Here is a 23,965-nt window from a genome sequence, read left to right on the forward strand (position 1 = left end):
CTCCACTCCAGACACACTGGCTTCCTCCCTATTCCTTGAACAAGCCAAGCACAGTCCCACCTCAAGGCCTTTGCACATGCTATTACCCATGTCCGGGTCACTCTTACTCTACATCTTTGTAACCCTAGCTCTTTCACATCTCCTTGGACTAAGCTAAAATGACTCCTAGGAGAGATCTTCTTTAACTATTCTATCTAACGTAGACACACCCATTCTCCTCACCCCTGCCTCTCCCATTATCTAGCTCACTGGCCTGTTTGTTAATATCGTTCAGATCACTTTTCACAATGTGTCATTCTTTTCTTTACTTGTTTATTGACCGCTTCTCTCTCTGGAATGTAAACTGACTAAGGTCAGGGACCTGGTGTGAACATGAGTTCACTCTATCACTGTACTATAGCATTGACACATTGTTGATGTTTAATGACCATTTTTGTCAAGTAAATGAATTTTCTAGGGTGCTTCTGGCTTTATGAGTGAGGACATCCATTTTGTTGAGTGAGACATGGGCCTTGAATGCAAGATTTGAAGGAAGAATCACATTACCTATGTGGGAGTAATTCTTCTGCCTCTTATTCCAAGAGGAACTCTTGGCAGGCCACATGTATGGTCAGTGGCCTGGGTACCGGGGGAGGGGATGTGTTGGATAACTGTGGCTGATGACTGGTGACAGAAATGAGGCTCAAAGTTGAATGCTTTTATATATGGCAGATCTGGTTTATCTAAAGATTAGTTGATTACTCACAAGACCAGTGGGAAGTACGAGCAGTGAGTGGTGAATAGTAACTCCGATTCTCTGTGATTGTCCACATTATGGCCACGGTGATGTGGGTAATGGAACTACCCGGATTCAAACACCATCATATCTACTCAGACAGCTGTGAGTCTGCTAGACCAGGACCTGGTCTACAAAGTTTTTCAATGCCCCTGAACATTCATTTGTAAGGATTTGTGATACTAAGAGCCAGAAGACCCCCTTACTCAGGAAAAGATTTCATATACTATGAAAATAAATGTCTTCCCACTCCCTTTGTTTTTTTATGAAGAAGATTGGCCCTGAGCTAACATCTGTTGCCAATCTGCCTCTATTTTATGTGGGATGTTGACACAGCATGGCTTGAATGAGCAGTGCTAGGTCTGTGCCCAGGATCCAAACCTGCGAACCCGGGCTGCCTAAGCAGAGCGCACGAGCTTAACCACTACACCACTTGGCTGGCCCCAAGCCCACTACCCTTTTATGAATGAGTAGTGACATTTCCTAGTTGAGGCAGGTATGGTGTGCCCTTGGTAGAATGCTCGCCCTCAGAGTGGCCAGATTCTCCATGGTATAAACACAGCCAATGCCTCTGGTGGGCCCCTTCCCCAAAGTCTGCTCTGCCTCCTACCCTTCCTCTGATAGGAAGTATTGCCAGGTGGTTAGCTGCCGAAGCCTTACACGGTATTAAGAGGTGAATTGTGTGCCCCTAAAATTCATGTGTTGAAGTCCTAACCCTCAGCACCTCAGAAGGAGATCATATTTGGAAATAGGGAATTACAAATGTAATTAGTTAAGTGAAGATGAGGTCACACTGGAGGAGGGTGGGCCTCTAATCCAATATGGCTGGTGTCCTCATAAAAGGGGGAAATTTGGACACAGACACACACACAGGAAGAAGGCCATATGAAGATAGAGGTGGAGATTGAGGTGATGTGGCATAAGCCACGGAACACCAAATATTGCCAGGAAACCACCAGAAACGAGGAGAGAGGCATGGGATAGATTTTTCCCTCACAGCCCTCAGAGGGAAATAACCCTGCTGACACTTTGATCTCAGATTTCTAGCCCCCAGAACTGTGAGACACTAAATTTCTGTTGTTTAAGCCACCCAGTTTGTGGGACTTTGTTATAGCACCCTACTGACTAAGACCCTCAGACACTGATGCTGGGTCAGGCCTGCTGGATCAGAAATTTTGCGTGAAGTAGAGGAAACTAGGTCAATTCATGGGGAAGAATCAGTGACCACGTGATGCCTGTAGTGTCTGACCATGGATGGACCTTATTTGTCCACCCCTCAAAGTTGGTGCAGGGACGTGCAGCTAGAATCTCAGTCCCCTAACCTTTGACACACTAACGTTTCAAGGAAAACTGCCGAGAGAGAACAGAAGTCGAGTGCAGACTACATCTAATGAGCACTTAATGCTGTCTTCAGAAAATGAAGAAACTTTGCTGAAAGAAGTCATTCTGATTATTTCTTAGGGTTTTAAACTTTTTACTCACCGACTCTTATTTATTATTATTATTTTTTTTTTTTTGCTGAGGAAGATTCACCCTAAGCTAACATCCATGCCCATCTTCCTCTGTTTTTAAATATGTGGGCCGTCAGCACAGCATGGCTGCTAACAGAGTGGTGTAGGTCCACATCTGGGAATGAAACGCAGGCCGCTGAAGCAGAGCGTGCTGAACTTACCCACTAGGCCCTGGGGCTGGCCCTCGCTGACTTTTAAAATGAATGTATTCATTACTTTTGAGGTATGATAGGGAGAGGGAATTCTCCCCCGATCTTTTGCCAGAAGTTCTCTAAAACAGAGGGCAGGGCACAAGTTTGGTTTGCGGTTCAGAACTTCTCATTCTATGCCAAATGCTTTGCCCACATCCCTGGTACCTTTGCACAAGGGACAGCCCTTCATCTGCATGCCCATCAGCTTCCAACTCATTGCCATGATACAAAGCACAATCATTTACTCAGTAAATAGCTATAAAGGAACTACTATGTGCCAACCATGCTGGGCAATGGAAACTGACAGTAGAGGTCAAGACTCTGGTTATACCACTGCCCTGAAAAATCAGATAATACAAAAGTTGGAGCATTCTGGGAAAAACTGGCATTGCTTAATGCTCAGTGAATTCAGTTCTGCTTAAAAATTGCTTAAACATGACATCACCAGGCAAAGCAGCTTTGGAATTTAGCAAAAAGGAAAATAAAATTACATAGTGAGTAACCATTTATGGCAAGAGTTTCATTTCCCCCCAGGCTCCGCCAGAGAAAGACCTGGGGCACAATCTCTTGCTATATAAATCTGTTATAGAGGTAAAAATTAGTAGCTGGAAGATAAAGACATCACAGGAAAAGAAAACTACAGACCAATATCCTTTATGAATATAGATGCAAAAACTCCTAACAAAATACTAGCAGACTGAATCAGGAAGTATATTACAAAGATTATATACTTGACCCAGTAGAATTTATCCCAGGAATGCAAAGGTGGTTCAACAAAGAAAAATTGATCAATCAGTGTAATATACCACATTAATAGATTGAAGGGAAAAAACACATGATCATCTCAACTGACGCAGAAAAAGCATCGACGAAGTCCAACACCTTTTCAGGATAAAAAGCCAACATATTAGAAATAGAAGAGAATGGCTTCAAGCTGATAAAGGCCATCTACACAAAACCCACAATGAACATCCCACAGCCCACTGTGAAAAACCCGCAGTGAATAATGGTGAAAAACTAAAAGCTTCCCCATAAGATCAGGAACAAGACCGGAATGCCCACTTTCACCATTTCTATTCAACATTATATTGGAAATTCTAGCCAGAGCAATTGGGCAAGAAAAAGGAATAAAAGGCATCCAAACTGGAAAGAAGAAGTAAAACCATCTCTCTTTGCAGATGGTGTGATCTTACATCCAGAGCATCCTAAAAAATCCCCAAAAAAGTATTTAAGTTAATAAGCAAATTCGGCAAAGTTTTAAGTTACAAGATTGACCCACAAAAATTAGTGATATTTCTATGCACTAGTGATGAACAATCTGAAATGAAGTTAGGAAAACAATTTCACTTACAATAGCACCTTAAAGCATAAAATATCTGGGAATAAATTTAACCAAGCAGATGAATGACTTCTACACCCAAACGACAAACATTGCTGAATGAAATTAGAGAAGACCTAAATAAATGGAAAAGATTTCTTGTTTGTGGGTTTGATATCAAGATGGTGAGATTCCCCAAAGAGATCTACAGGTTCAATGCAAACTCTATGAACATTTCATTGGCCTTTTTTTACAGATATGAAACAAGTTGATCCTACAATTCATATGCAAGGGACCCTGCATAGCTAAAATAATCTTGAAAAAGAACAAAGTTGGAGGACTCACACATCCCAATTTCAAAACTTACTACAAAGCTACAGCAACCAAAATAGTGTGTTCTTGGCACAAGGATAGACAGAGATTAACGGAACAAAATTGAGAGTCCAGAAAGAAACCCATATAAGTATGGTCAATTAATTTTCCACAAGGGTGTCAAGACCATTCAATGGGGAAAAATATTCTCTTCAACGAATGGTGTTGGGACAACTGGATGTGTAAACACATATCCATGTATACATGTATTCATACATACGTATGTAAATGCATGTACGAGAATGAAGTTGGAGCTCCCCACTGCACACCATACACAAAAATTGACTCAAAATGGCTGAAAGACTTAAATGTAAGAAGTACAATTATAAAACTCTTAGAAGAAAGCATGGGGTTAAATCTTCAGGACTTTGGATTTGGCAATAGATTCTTAGAAATGACACCAAAAGAACAAGCAACAAAAGAAAAAATAGATAAATTGGACTTCATCAAAATTAAAAACTTTTGTGCATCAAAGGACACTGTCACGAAAGTGAAAAGACAGCCTACAGAACAGGAGAAAATATTTGTAGTTCATATATCTCATAAGGTCCTAGTGTCCAGAATATATAAAGAATGCTTACAACTCAACAACAAAAAGACAACCAAGCCAATTAAAAAATGGTCAAAAGACTTGACAGACATTTCTCCAAAGAAGATATGCAAATGGCCGACACTCATGTGAAAAGAGGCTTAGTGTCATTAGTCATTAGGGAAATGCCTATCAAAACTACAATGGGATACCACTCCACACCCTCTAGGATGGTTATAATATTAATTAAAAAAACCAGAAAACAACAAGCATTGTCCAGGAGGTAGAGAAATTGGAGCCCTCATACATTGCTGGTGGAAATGTAAAATGGAGCAGCCACTGTGGAAAACAGTTTGGCTATTACTCAACAAGTTAAGCATAGAATTACTGTATGACTCACTCCCAGGTATATACCCCAAAGAAATGAAAACAGGTGTTCAAACAAAACTCATGGAACGAATGTTCATAGCAGCACTGTTCCTAACAGCCGAAAGGCAGGAACAATCCAAAGATCCATCAACAGATGAGACAATAAACAAAATGTGGGATATCCTTACAATGGAATATTATTCAGCCGTAGAAAGGAATGAAGTACTGATACACGTTGTAACTCTGACGAACCTTGAAAACATTATACTAAGTGAAAGAAGCCAAATACAAAAGGCCACATATTGTTGAATGATTCCATTTATATGATATGTCCAGAATAGGCAAATCTACAGAGACAAAAAGCAGATTAGTGGTTGCCAGGGCCTGGGGGGAGGGGCTAATGGGGAATGACTGCTTAATGGGTACAGAGTTTCCATTTAGGGTGATGAAAATGTTCTGGAACTAGACAACAGTGATGGTCCTACACCGCTGTGAATGTACTAAATGCCACTGAATTGTATACTTTAAAATGATTAAAATGGTGAATTTTACGTTATGTGAATTTTCTCAATGCAAATAAAACGGTGCTTGGCAATCCCAGGCCTGTAACATGGCCATTTAAATGAGGTTTATGATAAATTTCTCCTAACATGGAAAACACTTATGTCATAATGTTAAGTGAGAAAAGCAGCATACTAAATTTTCCATATGATATGATCTCAGCCACAAAGAAACAAGCAAAACCCCTGCGCAGAAACACAAAAAAAGCCAAAGAAAATATACCAAAATGTTAATGGAGGTTGTCTCCGGATGGTGGGACTCTGGCTGACTTTGTTCTCATCTTTTTACTTTCTAATACTTCCCATTTTTTCTTTTAAAAAGCCTGTGCAGTCTCATTTTTATAATAGAAAAAACACCTCTTTTTTTGTAATGAGGTTATGATACTTTACAACCTTGTGAAATTTTAGCTGTACATTATTATTTGTCAGTCACCATATAGGTGTGCCCCTTGACCCTTTGTGCCCACCCCACACCCCCCTCCCCCCTGGTAACCACTAAACAGTTCTCTTTGTCTATGTGTTTGTTTGTCTTCCATATATGAATGAAACCATATGGTGTTTGTCTTTGTCTGGCTTATTTCACTTAACCTAATACCCTCAATGTCCATTCACGTTGTTGTGAATGGGATGATTTTGACTTTTTTCCGGCTGAGTAGTATTCCGTTGTATGTATCTACCACATCTTCTTTATCCAGTCATCAGTCGGTGGGCTCTTGGGTTGCTTCCATGTCTTGGTCATTGTGAATAATGCTGTGTGAACATAGGGGTGCGTAAGTCTCTTTGAATTGCTGATTTCAAGTTCTTTGGATAAATACCCAGTAGTGGGATGGCTGGGTTGTATAATATTTCTATTTTTAGCTTTTTGAGGAATCTCCATACTGTTTTCTGTAGTGGCTGCACCAGTTTGCCTTCCCATCAGCAGTGGATGAGGGTTCCCTTTTGTCCACAACCTCTCCAACATTTGTTATTTTTTGTCTTGGTTATTATAGCCATTCTAATGGATGTAAGGTGATACCTTAGTGTAGTTTTGATTTGTATTTCCCTGATGATTAGCGATGTTGAACATCTTTTCACATGCCTATTGGCCATCCATATACCTTCTTTAGAAAAATGTCTGTTCATATCCCCTGCCCATTTTTTGATGGGGTTGTTTGATTTGTTGTTGTTTAGTTGTGTGAGTTCTTTGTATATTATGGAGATTAATCACTTGTCAGATATATGATTTGAAAATATTTTCTCCCAGTTGGTGAGTTGTCTTTTCGTTTTGATCTTGATTTCCCTTGTCTTGTATAAGCTCTTTAGGCTGATGAAGTCCCACTTGTTTATATTTTCTTTTGTTTCCCTTGTCCGAGCAGACATGGTATTTGAAAAGATCCTTTTAAGACTATGTCAAAGAGTGTACTGTCTATATTTTCTTCTAGAAGCTTTATGGTTTCAGGTCTTACCTTTAAGTCTTTGATCCATTTTGAGTTTATTTTTGTATATGGCGTAAGATAATGGTCTACTTTCATTCTTTTGCATGTGGCTGTCCAGTTTTCCCAATACTGTTTGTTGAAGAGACTTTCCTTTCTCCATTGTGTGTTCTTGGCTCCTTTGCCGAAGATTAGCTGTCCATAGATGTGTGGCTTTATTTCTGGGCTTTCAATTCTGTTCCATTGATCTGTGAACCTGTTTTTGTACCAGTACCATGCTGTTTTGATTACTGTAGCTTTGTAGTATGTTTTGAAGTCAGGGATTGTGATGCCTCCAGCTTTGTTCTTTTTTCTCAGGATTGCTTTAGCTATTCAGGGTCTTTTGTTGCCCCATATGAATTTAGGCTTCTTTGCTCTGTTTCCGTGAGGAGTGTCGCTGGGATTCTGATTGGGATTGCATCGAATCTGTAGATTGCTCTAGGTACTACAGACTCTTTTTTTTTATAGTGGGGAAAACAATAAATGTAATTTAAAATAAAAGAAAATAGAGGATAGAGGCAAAGAGACACAGAGGAGTGAATCAAGAAAGAACACGCTTCAGGGGAGCAATCATGCAATTTGGACTTGAAAATTGCCAGGGAACAGATGGCAGCATCCAAGTAGACATCTGCAATGGATAGTTAAATCGTATGCAAAGACACAAGTGGCCTTTGAGGCAGGCCCTGGAGAGGCCCGGCGGAGAATGCTGTTTGCCGGGCCAAACAAAAGGGCAAAGCCCGTGTCCGCCTCGTCATTGTCTGGCCATCTCGGAGCCCTGCTGGGGGCCTAGAGGCTGCAGCGGCACTCAGCACAGGTGTGCTTGCATGTGTGAGGGTACAAAAGAGGCTGTGGGAGAAGAAAGAGGCTTCTGATAATGGCAATGGAAAACGTGGCAGCTGACATTTACATGGGACTTCACAGTTTATAAACATTCTCACATACATAACCTAAACGTTAGTTATTATTGCACCACCTTTCAGAATGGCCCTGGGGGGTAGGTAATTACTCCCATCTTACCCTGGAGGGACGAGGCACAGAGAAGTGATGTGAATTTATTTACTTAACACTCGTATAGTGCTCACCCTATGCTGGACACTGTCCTAAAAGCTTTCACATGCACTGATTGCCCATGTTCATGCAGCTAGTAAGGGGCGGAAATGGGATTCAAATCTGGCTCTTTGGACCCCACGACACCACGCTTCTTCTCCTATCTAAGCAGAGCGTGCCTCTGCCTGCAGAATCTCAACTATGGCCACAAGTGGTTCTGCCTGTCTGCCTATCTATCTACCTACCTACCTACCACCTATCTATCGGTTACCTATTTATCTATCTATCCATCCATCTGTATTTTTCTGATTATAAATGTAACACGTGACTGTATAAAAATGCAAATATTACTGAAATAAGCAACAATAAAAAGTAAAAATCCTCCTAAATCTCACTCCTGAAGATACTCGTTCTTAACTCTTTGGTATATGTTCTTCCATATTTTTTCGATGTGTATGCAGACGTACATATTATTTATTTATTTATTTATTTATTTAATTTATTTATTTTTTCTTAAAGATTGGCACCTGGGCTAACAACTGTTGCCAATCTTTTTTTTTTTTTCCTGCTTTATCTCCCCAACCCCCCCCTGTACATAGTTGTATATCTTAGTTGCAGGTCTGTCTAGTTGTGGGATGTGGGACGCCGCCTCAGCGTGGCCTGATGAGCGGTGCCATGTCCGCGCCCAGGATCCGAACCCTGGGCCGCCACAGTGGAGCGTGCGAACTTAACCACTAGGCCACAGAGCTGGCCCCTGTTTTGTTTTTTTAAATAGGATAATACTATACCTACACTTACGTAACTCCCATTTCACACAATATTGATCTTTGGGAATCTCTTCATCGTACCTTGTTTGTTTTAATATTGCATTACATAGAGGTAACAATTGCTTAACTAGTCACTAATTGATAGGCATACAGATTTGCCTATTTTTCTCAATTAGAAACAATGCTACAATAAACATCTTGTACCTGCATCTTTGTATATACGTATACTTGTCTAGAATAAATTGATGGGAATGGAATTGTTGGGTCAAAAGTGTATACATAATTAAAATCTTCATAGATATTGACAAATTGCCCTTAAAAAAAACATTGTCCTAATAGGTATTCCCATCGGCAATGTATAAAAGTGACTTGTTTCCACACAGGCTCATCAATACTGGGTGTTCACAGTCTAAAATGTTATTCTTATAGGCAAAAATGGTATCTCAGTGTTGTTCTGACTTGTGTTTTAAAAATAGTGAGAGGCCATCTTTTCATACTTCTGATTTTTTAAGTTGCTTGTTCATGTCCTTTGGCAACTGGTATATTGCAGAGAGGAGGGGCCCTTGTAGACCATATGAGATTATGATACATTCTCTTTTAAGGGACAAGTAAGCCCTGGAGATTTATGCTCACCACAAAAACCCATTCTTAAATGTTGTGTGTGATGTCATTTTGGAGGGTTGAACAGAAGAGCAATGTTAACCAATCATAATCGAGGCTTGGGTTTCATAGTGATTATCACTTTGTGGGATTAACTCGATTTATTAGCAACATGGAAGATGATAAGATAATATAACACGTAAGCCAGGGACTGAAATAAGCATTTGTTCATCCACCATGGACAGTTCAGAAATAGCTCCCTGGCAGGTGGATGGTATGGGTTCCGGCACATGGGCGTGTGTGTGTGTGCATGTGTGTGGGCAGGCATGTACTGGTTTGCTTTTGGAAGATGTTCAGTGGAGGAATGGAGGGAGAGAATATTGGAGGGTTAGAGAATATCTAGAAGAGTTTATTTGGGGCTATCTCCCAGGAGCAGGGAAGTGGTCGCTTCCTGCCAGCCCCTCCGGTGTGCTATTATAGCTGTCAGTTTTAGAGTGGCAGTCCCAACATTACAACCCTGGTTCAGAGAGAGGTTGGTGTGCCATTCTGCTGTAAAGCTTTTTTGGTTTGTCTTTGGCTGTGCTGGGACTGGAATTAGGCTGATGTTTGGCAATCCTCAGATATTCGCCTAGCGGCCTGTGGTTTGAGGTTTGTAATGGTGATAGTATCACGATTCATCAATAGCTTCCTATGAAACAAAGGGCATAGCCAATTTAAATTTTCATAGATATTGCCAAATTTCCCGTCAAAAGACTGTACCAGCGGACATGTCCTTCAGCAGTGTTTGTGAGGGCTTCGCACGTATCATCTCACTTATTCTTCAAGCAGTCTTGTAAAGTCAGTAAGTAGGGGTATTATCTGGTATAGAGACTACAATGAGAATGATGGCCCGTAGTTGTGCATACATACAACACTGTGGTCCTTAATCCCCATTTTACTGAAGCAAATGTTGAGGTATCAGGAAGTTAAGTTCCTTGCTCAAAGTTACACAGCTAATGAGTGTCAGAGCTGGGATTCCAACCTGGGCTATCTGACTCTAGAGCCAATAGTAACTGGGTCCATGGCCATCCAGAGCCTCTTAAAGCTGCTGCAGCCCCCTCAGTGAGGAGCTGGAAGGAGGGAATCAGGACACACTCAGGGTAGTACCATTTCTCCCATTCCTGAGTGCAAACAGAAGCCTGGAGCTTAAGTATTGTCCAGCTTGTCATCCTTCAGGCCTCTGTCAGTGCTTTTGCTGAGAAGCAGTCTCCAGAGACAGAATAAATCAGGTAATTTGGCTCAGGAAAAGGCATTGGAGAAATAAATTGCTGTTGCACCATGAATATAAGAAGGCAGTTAGGTAGATGGAAATAGTGATCTTTTGATTATATGAGTGAGGATTATGTGCAGCCAATTTTAAGTCCCAGCTGCCTTTCCCTTGACCTTCTCCCCAACTAGCCACACACTCCCAACTGCATCCCCCAAACTGTCCAGCTGGTATGTGCTCTGTAGACAGTAATCTAATGTTTCATATTAGCCCAGACAAAATAGAATTAGGAAGAAACTCTTCTGCTAGAAAAAGTCACATGCCAATGTCAAATAGAGATGATTTTTTGTATATCTACTATTTTGGCTTATTTGTACCAGTATTGACTCATAATAGTATTGTATAATCTGGATTTGACTATATGGCTAAAGACAATGGTAAAATTGATTTTTTGTTACTGAAATTTCATTTGTTTTCTCGTTCCTTTTCCCCAAATTTGGACAGATGCACTTTCACTAAAAGGAAAAAGGCTGGATTTTTACGGAAGAACTGACACATATGTGAGGCTGACCAACGCCATTCCTGAACTCAGTCGATTCACAGCATGCATTGACCTGGTATTTAGGGACGGCAAATCGCGTGATTGGACGGCCTTCTCCTATGTTATCAATAACGCCTTCCTGGGCAGAGAAGACATAGACTTTGGACTTGCAGGAGACCATCAGCAGCTAATACTACACAACTTGGGCAAGACCTTTTATATCCATTACCACCTGACTCCATTTCAATGGCATACAATTTGCTTGATACGGGATGGTGTGAAGGGCTCATTAGAACTTTTTCTGAATAAAGAAAGGATGCTGATAATGCTGGATCACCCACAAAATCTGACACCCAATGGGACTCTGGTTCTAGGATATTTTCTCAAGAATGGGAACACCCAGATTAAAAGCAGGATGCCTGGCTTCACTGGCAGCTTGTATTACTTTCAACTCTGGGACCGCATCCTGGAAAATGAGGAGTTTATGAAGTGTTTGGGTGGAAACGTAGTTAGTTGGGAAGAAGATGTTTGGCTTGTCAACAAGATCCTGCCAACTGTTGACAGGAGACTGCGCTGCTGTGAGTAACTTCTGAATTGTCCTTGTTAACAAGGGTAGTCGGGGTGTGGTGTTCTTCTGCCGGCTACTCCAAATAACCCACTCTTAGGCCAAGCCTCTGTCTTCCTTGGAGGGGCCCAAAGTCACCATAGTTTTGTCGTTTACTTTTTAATGCAGAGCAAATGCTATTTTCTTTTGTCTTTTATTTTGATATGATTTCAAATTTACAGAAAAATTGCAAGAATAGGACGAAGTATTTCTACATACTTTTTACCCAGATTCATTGACTGTTAGATTTTCCTCATGTGTTTTATCCTTCTCTCTCCCTATCTCTCTCTCTTTCTCTTTCCCTCTCCCTCCATACACACATATGCACACACACACACACACACACAAATTATTTGTTTCTTAATCATTTGGGAGTAAGTTGCAGACATAATGCCTTATTATCCCTAAATATCTCAGTGTGCATCTCTTAACAATAAGGACATTCTCTTACACAACTATGGTACAACGATCAGAATCAGGAAATTTAGCAATGATAAAATACTAATATCTAATTCATAGTCCATATTCAAATTTAGCCAATTATCCTAATGATCTCTTTTATAGCTATTTTTTGTTTGGTCCAGGATCCAATTCAGGATCACACGTTGCATTTAGTTATCATGTGTCTTTAGATTTTAATCTGGAACCAATCCTTAGTCTTTCCTTGTGTTTCATGATGCTAATTTGTCCCATTACTGGTGATGATAAGTTTCATCACTTGATTCTGATGATGATTGCTGGATTTCTCCACTGTAAAGTTACTATTGTTTCCTTTGTAAATAATAAATAATTTCTGGGGAGGTATTTGGAGGCTATGTAAATATCCTGTTCTTATCAAACTTTCACCCGGTAGTTTTACATCTATTGATGATTTTTGCCTCAATCACATTACTATGATGGTTGCAAAATGATGGTTTGTCACACTCCATCACTTTTCTACACTTGTTAGGTAGGCTTCTAGTGTAAGGAAGAGGGTTCTCTTCTTCCACATTTACTTATTTATTCCTTCAGTTGTTTCTGTTTAAATCAGCATGAACTCATGGATTCTTATTTTATTCAATGGTTTACAGTCTGTTGCTATCATTTATTTTGATGCTCAAATTGGCCCCGATTTGGCCAGTAGGAGTCCTTCAATCTGGCTCTTATGTCCTTTTGACACATTCCCATCATTTTTGAACACTTCCTTGCTTTCTAGCACAACAGGATCTTACAGGCTTATCTTGTAGTTTCCCTGCTCAGCCCAAGAATCAGCCATTTTACCAAAGAGCCCTGGTTCCTTTCAGTGGGGAATGGCACTTAGAGACCAATTCATTTTTCTTTTGAGAGTAATGATGATGTTGGCGAACTATTTTCTTGTAAGAAAACTGGCTTCTTGGAATTCACATGTATTTTTCCCCTTCTTTCCAATTTTGAGGAGGAAATATAGGATTGTTTTTCTCTGTACAACCACGCTCTCCCCTCAAATCCAATATTCTCCACCATTAGCAGCAGCGGTCCTGAAGCGTGGATAAAGTCAGGGATAATGGCATCAAGACAGGATTTTTTCTCATTTCCTGAAATGTGCACATGTCCTCAGAGTACTATTATTTATTGTTCTTACGGATTTGGAGCAGGGGTTAGGGAGGGAATGGGGGCTGGATCCATCCCTAATAGGGCTCTCAAAGACTGTGGAGATATGTTTTCACCAAGGGTCTGGCTGCTCTTTGAGTTAATGGCAGAGGCACATTCCTAGGGGTTTCTGTGTTTTTTTTGAGATCAGACTAATGCAAAGGAACAGGAAAGCTATTCCTTTGAGCTACGACCTGAAGGCATTTGGTTTTTCTCTTTTCTGTGGCCTTGAAAATAGAAGAGAACAGTCTTAGTGGGCTCTGAGTACAAAACTGAGCTAGAGACTAGTAGGTTAAGCCTGAACAGCTCACCCAAAGCAGCTTAAAGTAACTTTACCTTTGATCTAAGGAACCGGAAGTATGACTCCATTAAATCCATATGCTTAGCGGTGGTTTTTGAAAACCTACTCTGGCCAGTGAATTGCCATGGCCTTTCCCGTCACTTTGCTGGTGAATTGCTAAATCTAACTGATGTGTTAAAGTGCTAGACAATCCTCATTTATTTTGATCTTTTGTACGCTTTTCAATGTACATTCTATCCTCCTGGTCTGAGCAGGTCCTGGTGGGCATAATACACAAATAATCAAACACAACAAACCAGCAAAAGAACACACAATCTAACGTGACAATCAGCAAAAGGAGTAGAAAATGTTATTTCTACTATTCAAGTTTCTTCGAATGTTCTTTCCAAACCTTAGGCCAGGGCTTCCTAGCCTGAGGTCCAGAATGGCCTTGATGGGTAGGCAAAGCCCTTGAAATTGTATGCAACATCCTAAAAATGCAAGGTGGATTTTTTTTCTGAGGACAGAGTCTTTAGTTTTCGTTATCTAAAATAATATGATAATTGTTGCCTTTTACTAAGATCTTGCCGTGTGCCAGGCATTTTATAGATGAGGAAAGAGAGGCTCAGAGAGATTAAGTAAATTGCTTGAGGTCACCTATCAGATAAGTAGTGGAGCTGGGACTTGAACAAAGATTTGTCTGGTTGCAAAGCCCATGTTCTTTTTACCCCTACACCATGCAGGACTACCTCCAGGGGGTCTGGGGCCCCCAAAAGATTATGAACCGCTGTCTTAGAAGCTTCCTTTGAAGGGAGTTGCTGGTGCTGATAACCCACCTGGGAAATGAGGCTATGAGCTGCAGTCACTACCTGCTCACCACTGAAGGAGCTGTACCACCACAGAATCTCTTCTACCTCCGTCTTGGTGGGATGACATCTGGGAAAAGGGGGCAGCTACGTAAATAAACAGGAGTGATTACAATGTGTCTAGCTTCAACTGTGGCCTAATAAATTGGTATTTATGGTCCATAGAAGGATTATGACCTTTAAAAAATAAATTTTAATGAGCACATTGCCCGGTTACAGATCTCAATAAATCTATTTACACATAAATTATATATGTATATATTTATGTATTCATGAGAAAAGGCTTTTGGGGAACATTTGCCATAAACCATGAACCCTACCTAGGTTTAATAAGTATTCACCATAGTTCGAGATGTCTCAGGAATATTTAAACAACACAGTGATAAATAATAGTAACAGCAAAGTTGCCAGTCGTTAGTAATTTTAGTTTTTAAGCATCTTTTCTTTATTTTTAAAAATTACCAATGCAATACATTATGTCTGTGAATAAAATAAACTCAAACAATACAAAAGTACATGAAGTATAAAGTGAAATCTACCTTGCATCTTCTCCATAGAAGTGTCTATTTTTTAAAGATTTTTTTCCTATCGATTTATGATAAGTGTGTGTGTATGTGTGCATGGCTGTGTATAGTTAAGAAAACAAAAATAATATATTCATATGTGCATATTGTTCTACAATTTGATGTATTTTAACTTAATATTATCATATAACGTTAGTACATTGAGATCCACTTCATCCATTTTTAGGGCTGCATATGTTCGTTGTATAGATGTACTTTAATTTATTTAACTAAGTCGCCACTGATGGGCATTTAAGTTGCTTCCAACTTTTTGCAGTTACAAATAATGCTATAATAAACTTCCTTGTACAAACATCTTGGTATATGTGTGCTTGTAGTTTCATAGGACACATAACTAAAAGTAGAACTTCAACAGAAGAGGATAAAAGTTTCGCAATTTAAATTGATTTACCATTTTTACTAGTTATTTTATTAATTTAACTGTTCATTAAAAATTGATTTATTTTTTAAAGTAAAAGTAGTAGATATGCGTGGTAAAGATGTAAACAACGTATAAAGATATAAATTAAAAGTAAAATTCTCCTTCTCTTCAATCCCTTACCCCAAGTGGCTTCTCAAGAAGTAATGATTGTTAACAATTTAGGACGTGGCTTTACATGTAAATATTCTTTGTTTTTCTTTTTCATAGTTTAGATCATCATTATATGCATAGTCTTCTGTATCTTCTTTTGCACTTAATAACATGTTTTGGAGATATTTCCATAGCAGAACATATGGAGCTATCTGATTTTTCGGGATGCTGATTAGTAGGATAGAATGGGGATATGCTGTAATTTATTCAATGAGCTCCCTTTGAAGGACTTTTAAGTTGTTTCCAGTTTTTAGCTGTGACTAAAGTCTACAGTATTTTTTTTGATTTTTTAATTTTTTCCTTTTTCTCCCCAAAGCCCCCTGTACATAGTTGTATATTCTTCATTGGGGGTCCTTCTAGTTGTGGCATGTGGGACGCTGCCTCAGCCTGGTTTGATGAGCAGTGCCATGTCCGCACCCAGGATTCGAACCAACATAACACTGGGCCGCCTGCAGTGGAGCGCACGAACTTAACCACTCGGCCACGGGGCCAGCCCCGAGTCTACAGTATTTTTAAGAGGGGTGGATGGTGAAAGGAATTTCTTGAAGTGACCATTAGGGACGGATGACATGCACAAACTCCTCTCGAGGCATGCACAGCTCAGACACATGATCCAGCAAAGGATTTGTTCTGACTTATGAATATATGAAGACGAAGTGTCTTCCTAAAGGTATGCAGATTAAATTACTCTTAGTTATGCATTTGAGAAATCTCCTCTTTGAAAAGAATGAAATAACATGAATTGAGTCCATCCTGGGAAATCTACGCTGTAGCAAAACATGGGGTCCCTTATCTGTGGAGCTATTGATTCGCTACGATTTATTAATTGATCGAGTGCTCCAGCCGCTTTGAATTACTTTATGAACTAACCATTTTTAAAATATGCAAAGATTGATTATGTAGTTTATGTACTTTTTAAAGGCATTTGTTTGGCCCACTGTTAAGAGCTCTAAGCAATTATCAGCTCTCATAGGAAAGGTTCCACAGTGATGGGCTCTACTAGCTAAAAGGCAATTTGGTTTTGCCGTTGTATATCAATTCTGTGCGCTAGCCTCATTTCTCATCCCGAGAGATAAGCAGGAGCTGTTTGTAGTTTGCTCAAACCCCCTTATTTGTATTCTCCTGCATAGGGTGCCGTTCTCCTATAGAATCGGAGATGGAGGCTCCGGCTTGTCTCTCTCACTGTCGCAGAATTCATTTTTCATGTCCTTGCCTGGAAACTGCATATAGACACCATTTTGAAAAAAAGTTTTCTCTCATCAACTTAAAGATGCTCATTTCATATTTTTCCTACCCCACAGGCAGATCTGTCTGTGGCAGTTTCTGGTCACTATTGTCTCTCACAAATCTAATAAACACACTCTGGATTATATTTACAGAAGTTATGATTGAAAGAAAAACCAGATGTGAGATGTGGGCTAGAAAACCACAAAGATTTAATATGACATGATACACCCAAATCATAAGCAGGATTTGGTACCTTAGCAAATGTTCTACTTAATATTCTGTTGGCAGGTACATCTGCAACAAATGCCTCATAAATATTCAGCTACTCTATACCTCTGTTCTCCAGCTCCCAATGATTACAAGAATGCAATTTTGTCTACAGTGAAGGCGCAAACGGCAATGAGGCCCACAGGCCCCCGTGAATTAACATGGATCATCCCCACTGTAAAATACAGAGACAGCAAAGCTCATGCAAATCATTTGTGCCAAGGGATCACTTGTTCCCAAAGGGGAGCAGAATGATTGTGGCAAAACATGTTTGCAAGCCTTTCAAAGATGGAGGCCAGGCTCCCCGACTTCTGTGCTCCCTCCAGTACGAATGAACATTCTCTTATCGTTCAACTTTCTGCACAGTCTGGGCTTTTGTATTTGCTTTTTTTAATTGAAATTTTTGTTGAGATAATTGTAGATTCACATGCAGCTGGACATCCTTTGTACACTTTGGTTAGTCTCTCCCAATGGTAACATTTTGCAAAGCGATTGGGTAACAACGAGAATATTGACATTGATACAATCCACCGAGCTTATTCAGATTTCTCTAGTTTTACTTGTACTCATTTGTGTGTATTAAGTTCTATACAATTTTATCATCTGTGTAGGTTTGTGCATCCACCACCACAGTCAAGATACTGAACATTTTCAACCCCAAAAGGATCCCTCCCATGGCCCTATCTATGAACACCCCTACCTCTCTCCCACTCTTTCCCCCTAAACTCCTCTGTTCCTAACCCTTGACAACTACTAACCTGTCTCTTGTTTCTAAAATTTTGTCATTTCAAAAACTTTAATAAATGGAAACACACAGTATGCAGTCTTTTAGGATTGGCTTTTTTCAGTTAGCATAATTCTCTAGAGACCCATCCAGGTTGCTGCTTGTATCAATAGTCTGTTCCTTTCTATTGCTGAGTACTATTCCAGAGAATGGGTGTACCACGGTTAGTTTAACCATTCACCTGTTAAAAGCCACCTGGACTGATTCCGGTTTGTGGCTATTACCAAAAAAACCCCTGCCATGAACGTTTGTGTACGGGTTCTTGTGTGAACATAAGCTTTCATTTCTCTGAGACAAATGCGCAGGAATACAATTGCTGGGTTGTACGGCAGTTGCACATTTGGTTCTGTATGAAACTGTCAGACTGTTTCTCCAAAGTGGCTGTACCGTTTTATATTCCTACCAGCAAGGTATGAGTGATCTCGTTTCTCTGCATCCTTGCCAGCATTTGGTGTTGTCACTATTTTTTTATTTTAGCCATTCTGGTAAGTGTGTAGTGATGTTTCATTGTGGCTTTAATTTGCATTTCCCTGAGGCCTAATGATGAACATCTTTTCTTGTGATTATTTGCCATCTGTACTTGCTCTTTAGTGAACTATTCAGGTCTTTTGCCATTTTTTAAAATTAGATTTTTTTTCCTGTTGAGTCTTGAGAGTTCTCTATATGTTGTAGTCTTTTGTTGGATATATGTTTTGCAAATATTTTCTCCTAGCCTGTAGATTGCTTTTTCATCCTTTTTACATGGACTTTCACAGAGCAAAAGCTTTTAGTCTTGCTGAAGTCCAATTTATCAATTTTTCTTTTTGCAGATCATCCTTTTGGTATCAAGTCTAAGAACGCTTTGCTTAGTGTTAATTTTGCATCCTCCAACCTTACTGAACTCACTTTTAAGTTCAAGGGGGATTTTTTTAGATTCTTTGGGATTTTCTGCACGGACAATCACGTCATCTGCAATGCCTTTTCTTTCTTTTTCTCTCCTAACTGGAGTGCCTCTAACTTCCGCCACTGTGTTGAATAAGCGTGAGCAGCTAGCCTTGCCTGGCTCCAGTCTCAGTGGGAAGACGTTCAGTCTTTCATCATTATGGTTCATTTTAGCCGCAGTTTCTTGCTGGTGTTCTTTATTGAGTTAATATAACTACTGTCTATTCCTAACTTGCCAAGAAATTTTATCATGAATGGATGTGGGATTTTGTCAAATGCTTCTTCTGTATCAACTGAACATGTTTGCTAACCGCTTGCAATTAATTGCTAGACTTGGGTTTGAAAGGATCTTTAATACCTATGGATCCTGTTTGAAAAGCTACTGACACTTGATTGAACTGCCTTTATTTGGGAAATGACTGATTCTTCAAGGCAGATATTGTTTCAGGGCATGGCTGTAATTTGGGATCCCCACTGGGTTTCTATGCCTAGGCTTGCAAGGGCACCTTCATGTTTCGGTTGAGCACTGTGATGCTCTCCTCTAAGGTTTATGTCTCACTGTTTTGGGTGATTGCTTTTTCCTGAGCTGTTCAGCACTTGCAGAACTTGGCTTTTATTGCCTAAGTTTGTCTCTCTTTGATTCTTTTAGGTACAGTCTCTTCTTTCTCCTGAGTTTGTGGTGGTTCTGTGTAAATTGAGGGCATGTACTTGTGGGTATTAGATAATTGAAGCACTGGCACAAACTGTCTTATTTCTTCTCTACATATTTAATCTGTGGAAATCTCATCTTCTCAACACTGCTCCTCTGTGGGCCTAATTGCTAAATGAAGGGATTGAATACAATCTCCAAGACTTAGTTCTAAAATTCTGTGATTGTAATTAATGAAGACTTGAGTCTTTATTACTAAAGACTTTAGAGGGAAAACGTGAAACAGTAAGCCCTCTGGAAAAAACCTTTCATCTGAAAGATTCAGTGGGAGGTTTGCTGAAATATAGAAATCCAGGCTTTAGGTTAAAATGAAGCAACGTAAGTTGCGTTATCTCCTAAGAGATATCTGGTACTTGAAACTGCCTGACACCTGCTTGACACCTGCTTGACAATTTTGTTCAACTCATTTGTTTTTCTTTTTCTAAATCTTATACTTCTCTTTGAGATGCTTATTGGAAGTGCTAATGACAACTAACATCTATAGCTCAGCCCTCTCCAATAAAAATATCATGCCTAACTCCCCTCTGTGCTCTAAAAGTTTCTCATTACTTATTAGCATCCCTCTAGTAGTGTTCTTTGAATGCTGCATCAAAGAAGATAACTTAGGCTTTCTGTGGCATTTAGTGTTTTATTGTTTTCCTAAAAAGTGAATGCAGCTCTGTCATTAATCATTTGTAAAGGAGTAGGAATTGTGGACTCTTGTCTCAACATTAGTGCATTCATAGAGAGCGATTCAGACTCTGGGATGCCACACTCCTCAAATGTGATATAAGTAACACTTTAACAGTTTCCTAGGCCAGTTGGCTAGGGGAAAGCCATCTGCAAAAATGGAAACCAAGATCCTGACAATTCTCCTTTTACTTGTAGTTATGGACAGATTTGAAGGCAGAAAGCTTGAAATAAATATCGTGCTGCTGAAACGTACCAACTTCTTGATAAAACCTAGCAGAATACGAATCTCTGATAATTGAAATGATGTAAAATTAAGTGAAAAAATACTTCTTATATAACTTTGACTTTTCTCCTTAGAAATGTATCTACTTTTGTGAACTCAATCTATACAAGTTGCAGGTTTCCGATTGTCACTCATTCTACTTTCTAATGACCACAAAATCCTAAAGAGCATCCTATACACAACTCAAAATTTATATATATGCAAATTGAAAGTAATTTTAATGCTCAAAACGGCGAAACGAGTTAATAGATTGTCTACAAAAATAATTATTCGTTCATCGTATGCAATATGCTTCCCAGGTGGATAAATTCAAAATGCTAATTTCCCAATGGTAAATATGCATGATTTCATTTTGAGTGATTTGTACTGGAGAAAAATTATGACTCAGTCTTGAATTATACCATGCACCATTTTCACTTGTATGTTCCCAAATTCCACTTATCCAAGTCTGAATTGGATGTTTTTCTTCTGAGTGAGCCTGCTTTCCCAATTTTCCTATTTCTATGAATATCACCACTCTTCTTCAAGTTGCCCAAAAGCAAAATTTGAGTTTTCTTGGATTTCTCTGTCTTCTCCATCTCTTAAATCTCTTTGTTACTGTAACCTGTCAATTCTTCCTTTCCAATAGCTGAAGGACTAGGAATCCTCACTCTAACCTCATTCCAAGCCCTCATCATTTCCACTTGTTCAGTCAGCCTACAAATGTCTATTGGACATCTACCATGTGTCAGGCCCTGTGCTAGGCACTGAGTGTACAATGGTGAGCAAAGAAAGATGAGATCCTCGCCCATACGGTGTAGTGAGTAAGACAGACATTAATAAGCACACGCGAATGTAAAACTGTACATGTGACAAGTACTATGAAGAAGAGGTATGAGGTGTCATAAGAGCCTAGAATAGGGGCCAGCCCCGTGGCCGAGTGGTTAAGTTTGCATGCTCCCCTGTGGCAGCCCAGGGTTTCGCCGGTTCAGATCCTGGGAGCGGACGTGGCACTGCTCATCAAGCCATGTTGAGGTGGAGTCCCACATGCCAAAGCTGGGAGGACCCACAACTAAGAATATACAGCTATGTACCGGGGGCCTTTGGGGAGAAAAAGGAAAAATAAAATCTTTGAAAAAAAAAAAGAGCCAAGAATAGATTGGTTTGACCTAGTCATGGATGCCAAAGAAGGTAGGCTTCCCTGAGGAGGTGATGTTTGAGCTGAGATCTAAAGGATGAGTAGAACTACATCAGATGAAGAAGGATGGGAAGAACATTCTAAGCAGAGTAACAGCATATGCAGTGATCTTGTGGTAGCAAAGAGCATGCCAAGTATTGGAGGATGGAAACGAGGCTGACGGGTTGAAGCCCAGAAAACAGGGGGGAAACCACGCAATTTGAAGCTGGAGAGGTAGGTAGGGACCAAACTGTGCACAGCTTTATAGGTTTTACTAAAAAAACTGTGTGTGTGTGTTTTAATCCTATGCGCAAGGGAAGGCCACTAAAGGGAGCTGAGTGTGTGAATGTGTGTGTTTGATATGATAACATTTGCATTTCAAAAAGATCATTCTGATTGCATTATGGAACAGATTGGAGGGGCCCCAAGAGTAGAGGCAGAGTCCAGTCGGGAGGTTACTGCAGAAGTCCAGGTGAGAGATTGATGGTGGCTTGGTCAGGGTGACAAGTGACAGAGATGGAGAGAAACAGATGGAGTCAAGAGATATCTAGGAGATAAGATCCATAGGATAAGATTATGGGTCGGCTGTGGCAGGTGAGAGAGAAAATGAAGGAGACGGAGGGAGAGGGTTTTGGCTTGAATAATTGAATGTATGAAGGTGCCATTCACCGAGGGAATACTGAAAGATGACCCAGTTTGGAGAGAAGATAGTGAGTTCAACTTAGGGCATATTGAGTTTGAGGTGTTTATGAGTCAATGTTTTTAATGTCAAGTAAGCAATTGGTTATATAAATGTGGAGCTCAGAATGGAGATCTGGTCTAAAGATATAACTTTGAGATTCATCTGTGTATAGATGTAAATTGGAGTCTTAGGTGTGAAGAAACTATAGAGTGAGAAGAGAAGAGGTACTGGGACCAAGCCCTGGGGAACTCTAATATTTAATGGCCAGGTGGAATAGGATGGGTCTGCAAAGGAGATACAGAAGGAGTGATCAGAAAAGTAGGAGAAAACCCAACAGTGCGTTATGTCATGGAAGTCAACGAAAAGAGTATTTTAAGAGGGAGAGAGTGGTCAACATTGTCAAAAGCTCTTGAGAGGTCCAGTAAGATGAAGACTGAAAAAGTATCCATACTATTTGCATGTGGAGGCCATTGGTGGCCTTAGTGGGTGCTGTTCAGTTGATTGATGATGGCAGAAGCCAGATTAGTGTGAGCTAAAGAATGGGGCAGAAGAGCATGGAGACAGCCAGTATAGGTAAACTTTCTTTAAAGAAGTTTGAACTTGAGGGGAGGAGAGAGAGAGGACAGTACCTACAGAGGAATGTGGGGTTTTTACTTTTTATTGCAAGAGATTGGAACACATTTTAGATCAATAGGGAAAGGCTCCTTAGGGAAAGGAAGGATGACTGCTGGTGTAAGGTTTCTTTTTGTGTGTGTGTGTGGAAGATTGGCCCTGAGATAACATCTGTTGCCAATCTTCCTCTATTTTGTTTGTGGGATACTGCCACAGCATGGCTTGATGAACAGTGTGTAGGTCTGTGCCCAGGATCTGAACCCGCCAGCCCTGGGCCACTGAAGTGGAGTGCATGAACCTAACCACTATGCCACTGGACCGGCTCCTGGTGTAAGGTTTCTGAGATGCTAGCACAGTTAAATTTCTATCTGATGACTTCAGTTATCTTTTCCTATGAAATAAGAGACATGGTTACTTGATAAACACGTGGTGGTAGAGTTTGAGAAGGGGGAAGGTTTGAAATAGTTACTGCAGAGAGTAGGAGCATAAGTTGGCCAGAGAAAAGTAATAGGGCAGTAGGACTGGGCAGTGTGAAAAAACTTATTTAGGGTTGCGGATCATGAATTTATAGAAATACTAATTCATCCTCTTGTGTAACTGTGTCCAGCAGTGCTTGATGGCTCACATGCAGATATGGAGGCGATGGATAGCTGGGTTGGCCCAGAGTTGGCAGGAGTGAGGTGGGGAGGAGGACTCTACCAGCATCTTAAAGAGTCTCCTTGCCTTCAGTTTCTTCCCACTCCTACCCATCCTGTTCACTGCCACGAAATTCATTTTCCTTCGAGACTACTTTTTATCAACTTATTCTCCTTGCTCAAGAATCTAAATCCCGGGGCCGGCCCAGTGGCGCGGTGGTTAAGTG

General features: G+C 40.2%; 1 protein-coding gene across 1 annotated transcript in view; it reads left to right on the forward strand.

The window, feature by feature from the left end:
• Window positions 1-9,727: 9,727 nt before the first annotated feature.
• ADGRG4 (adhesion G protein-coupled receptor G4) overlaps window positions 9,728-23,965 on the forward strand; it is a 91,500-nt gene continuing 77,262 nt past the window's right edge. The window contains 2 exon segments of the mRNA XM_070501792.1: window positions 9,728-9,764; window positions 11,241-11,855. Of these exon segments, the coding sequence (XP_070357893.1) occupies window positions 9,728-9,764; window positions 11,241-11,855 (652 nt within the window).

Source organism: Equus asinus, chromosome X, assembly GCF_041296235.1.
Source record: "Equus asinus isolate D_3611 breed Donkey chromosome X, EquAss-T2T_v2, whole genome shotgun sequence".
Lineage (NCBI taxonomy): Eukaryota > Metazoa > Chordata > Mammalia > Perissodactyla > Equidae > Equus > Equus asinus.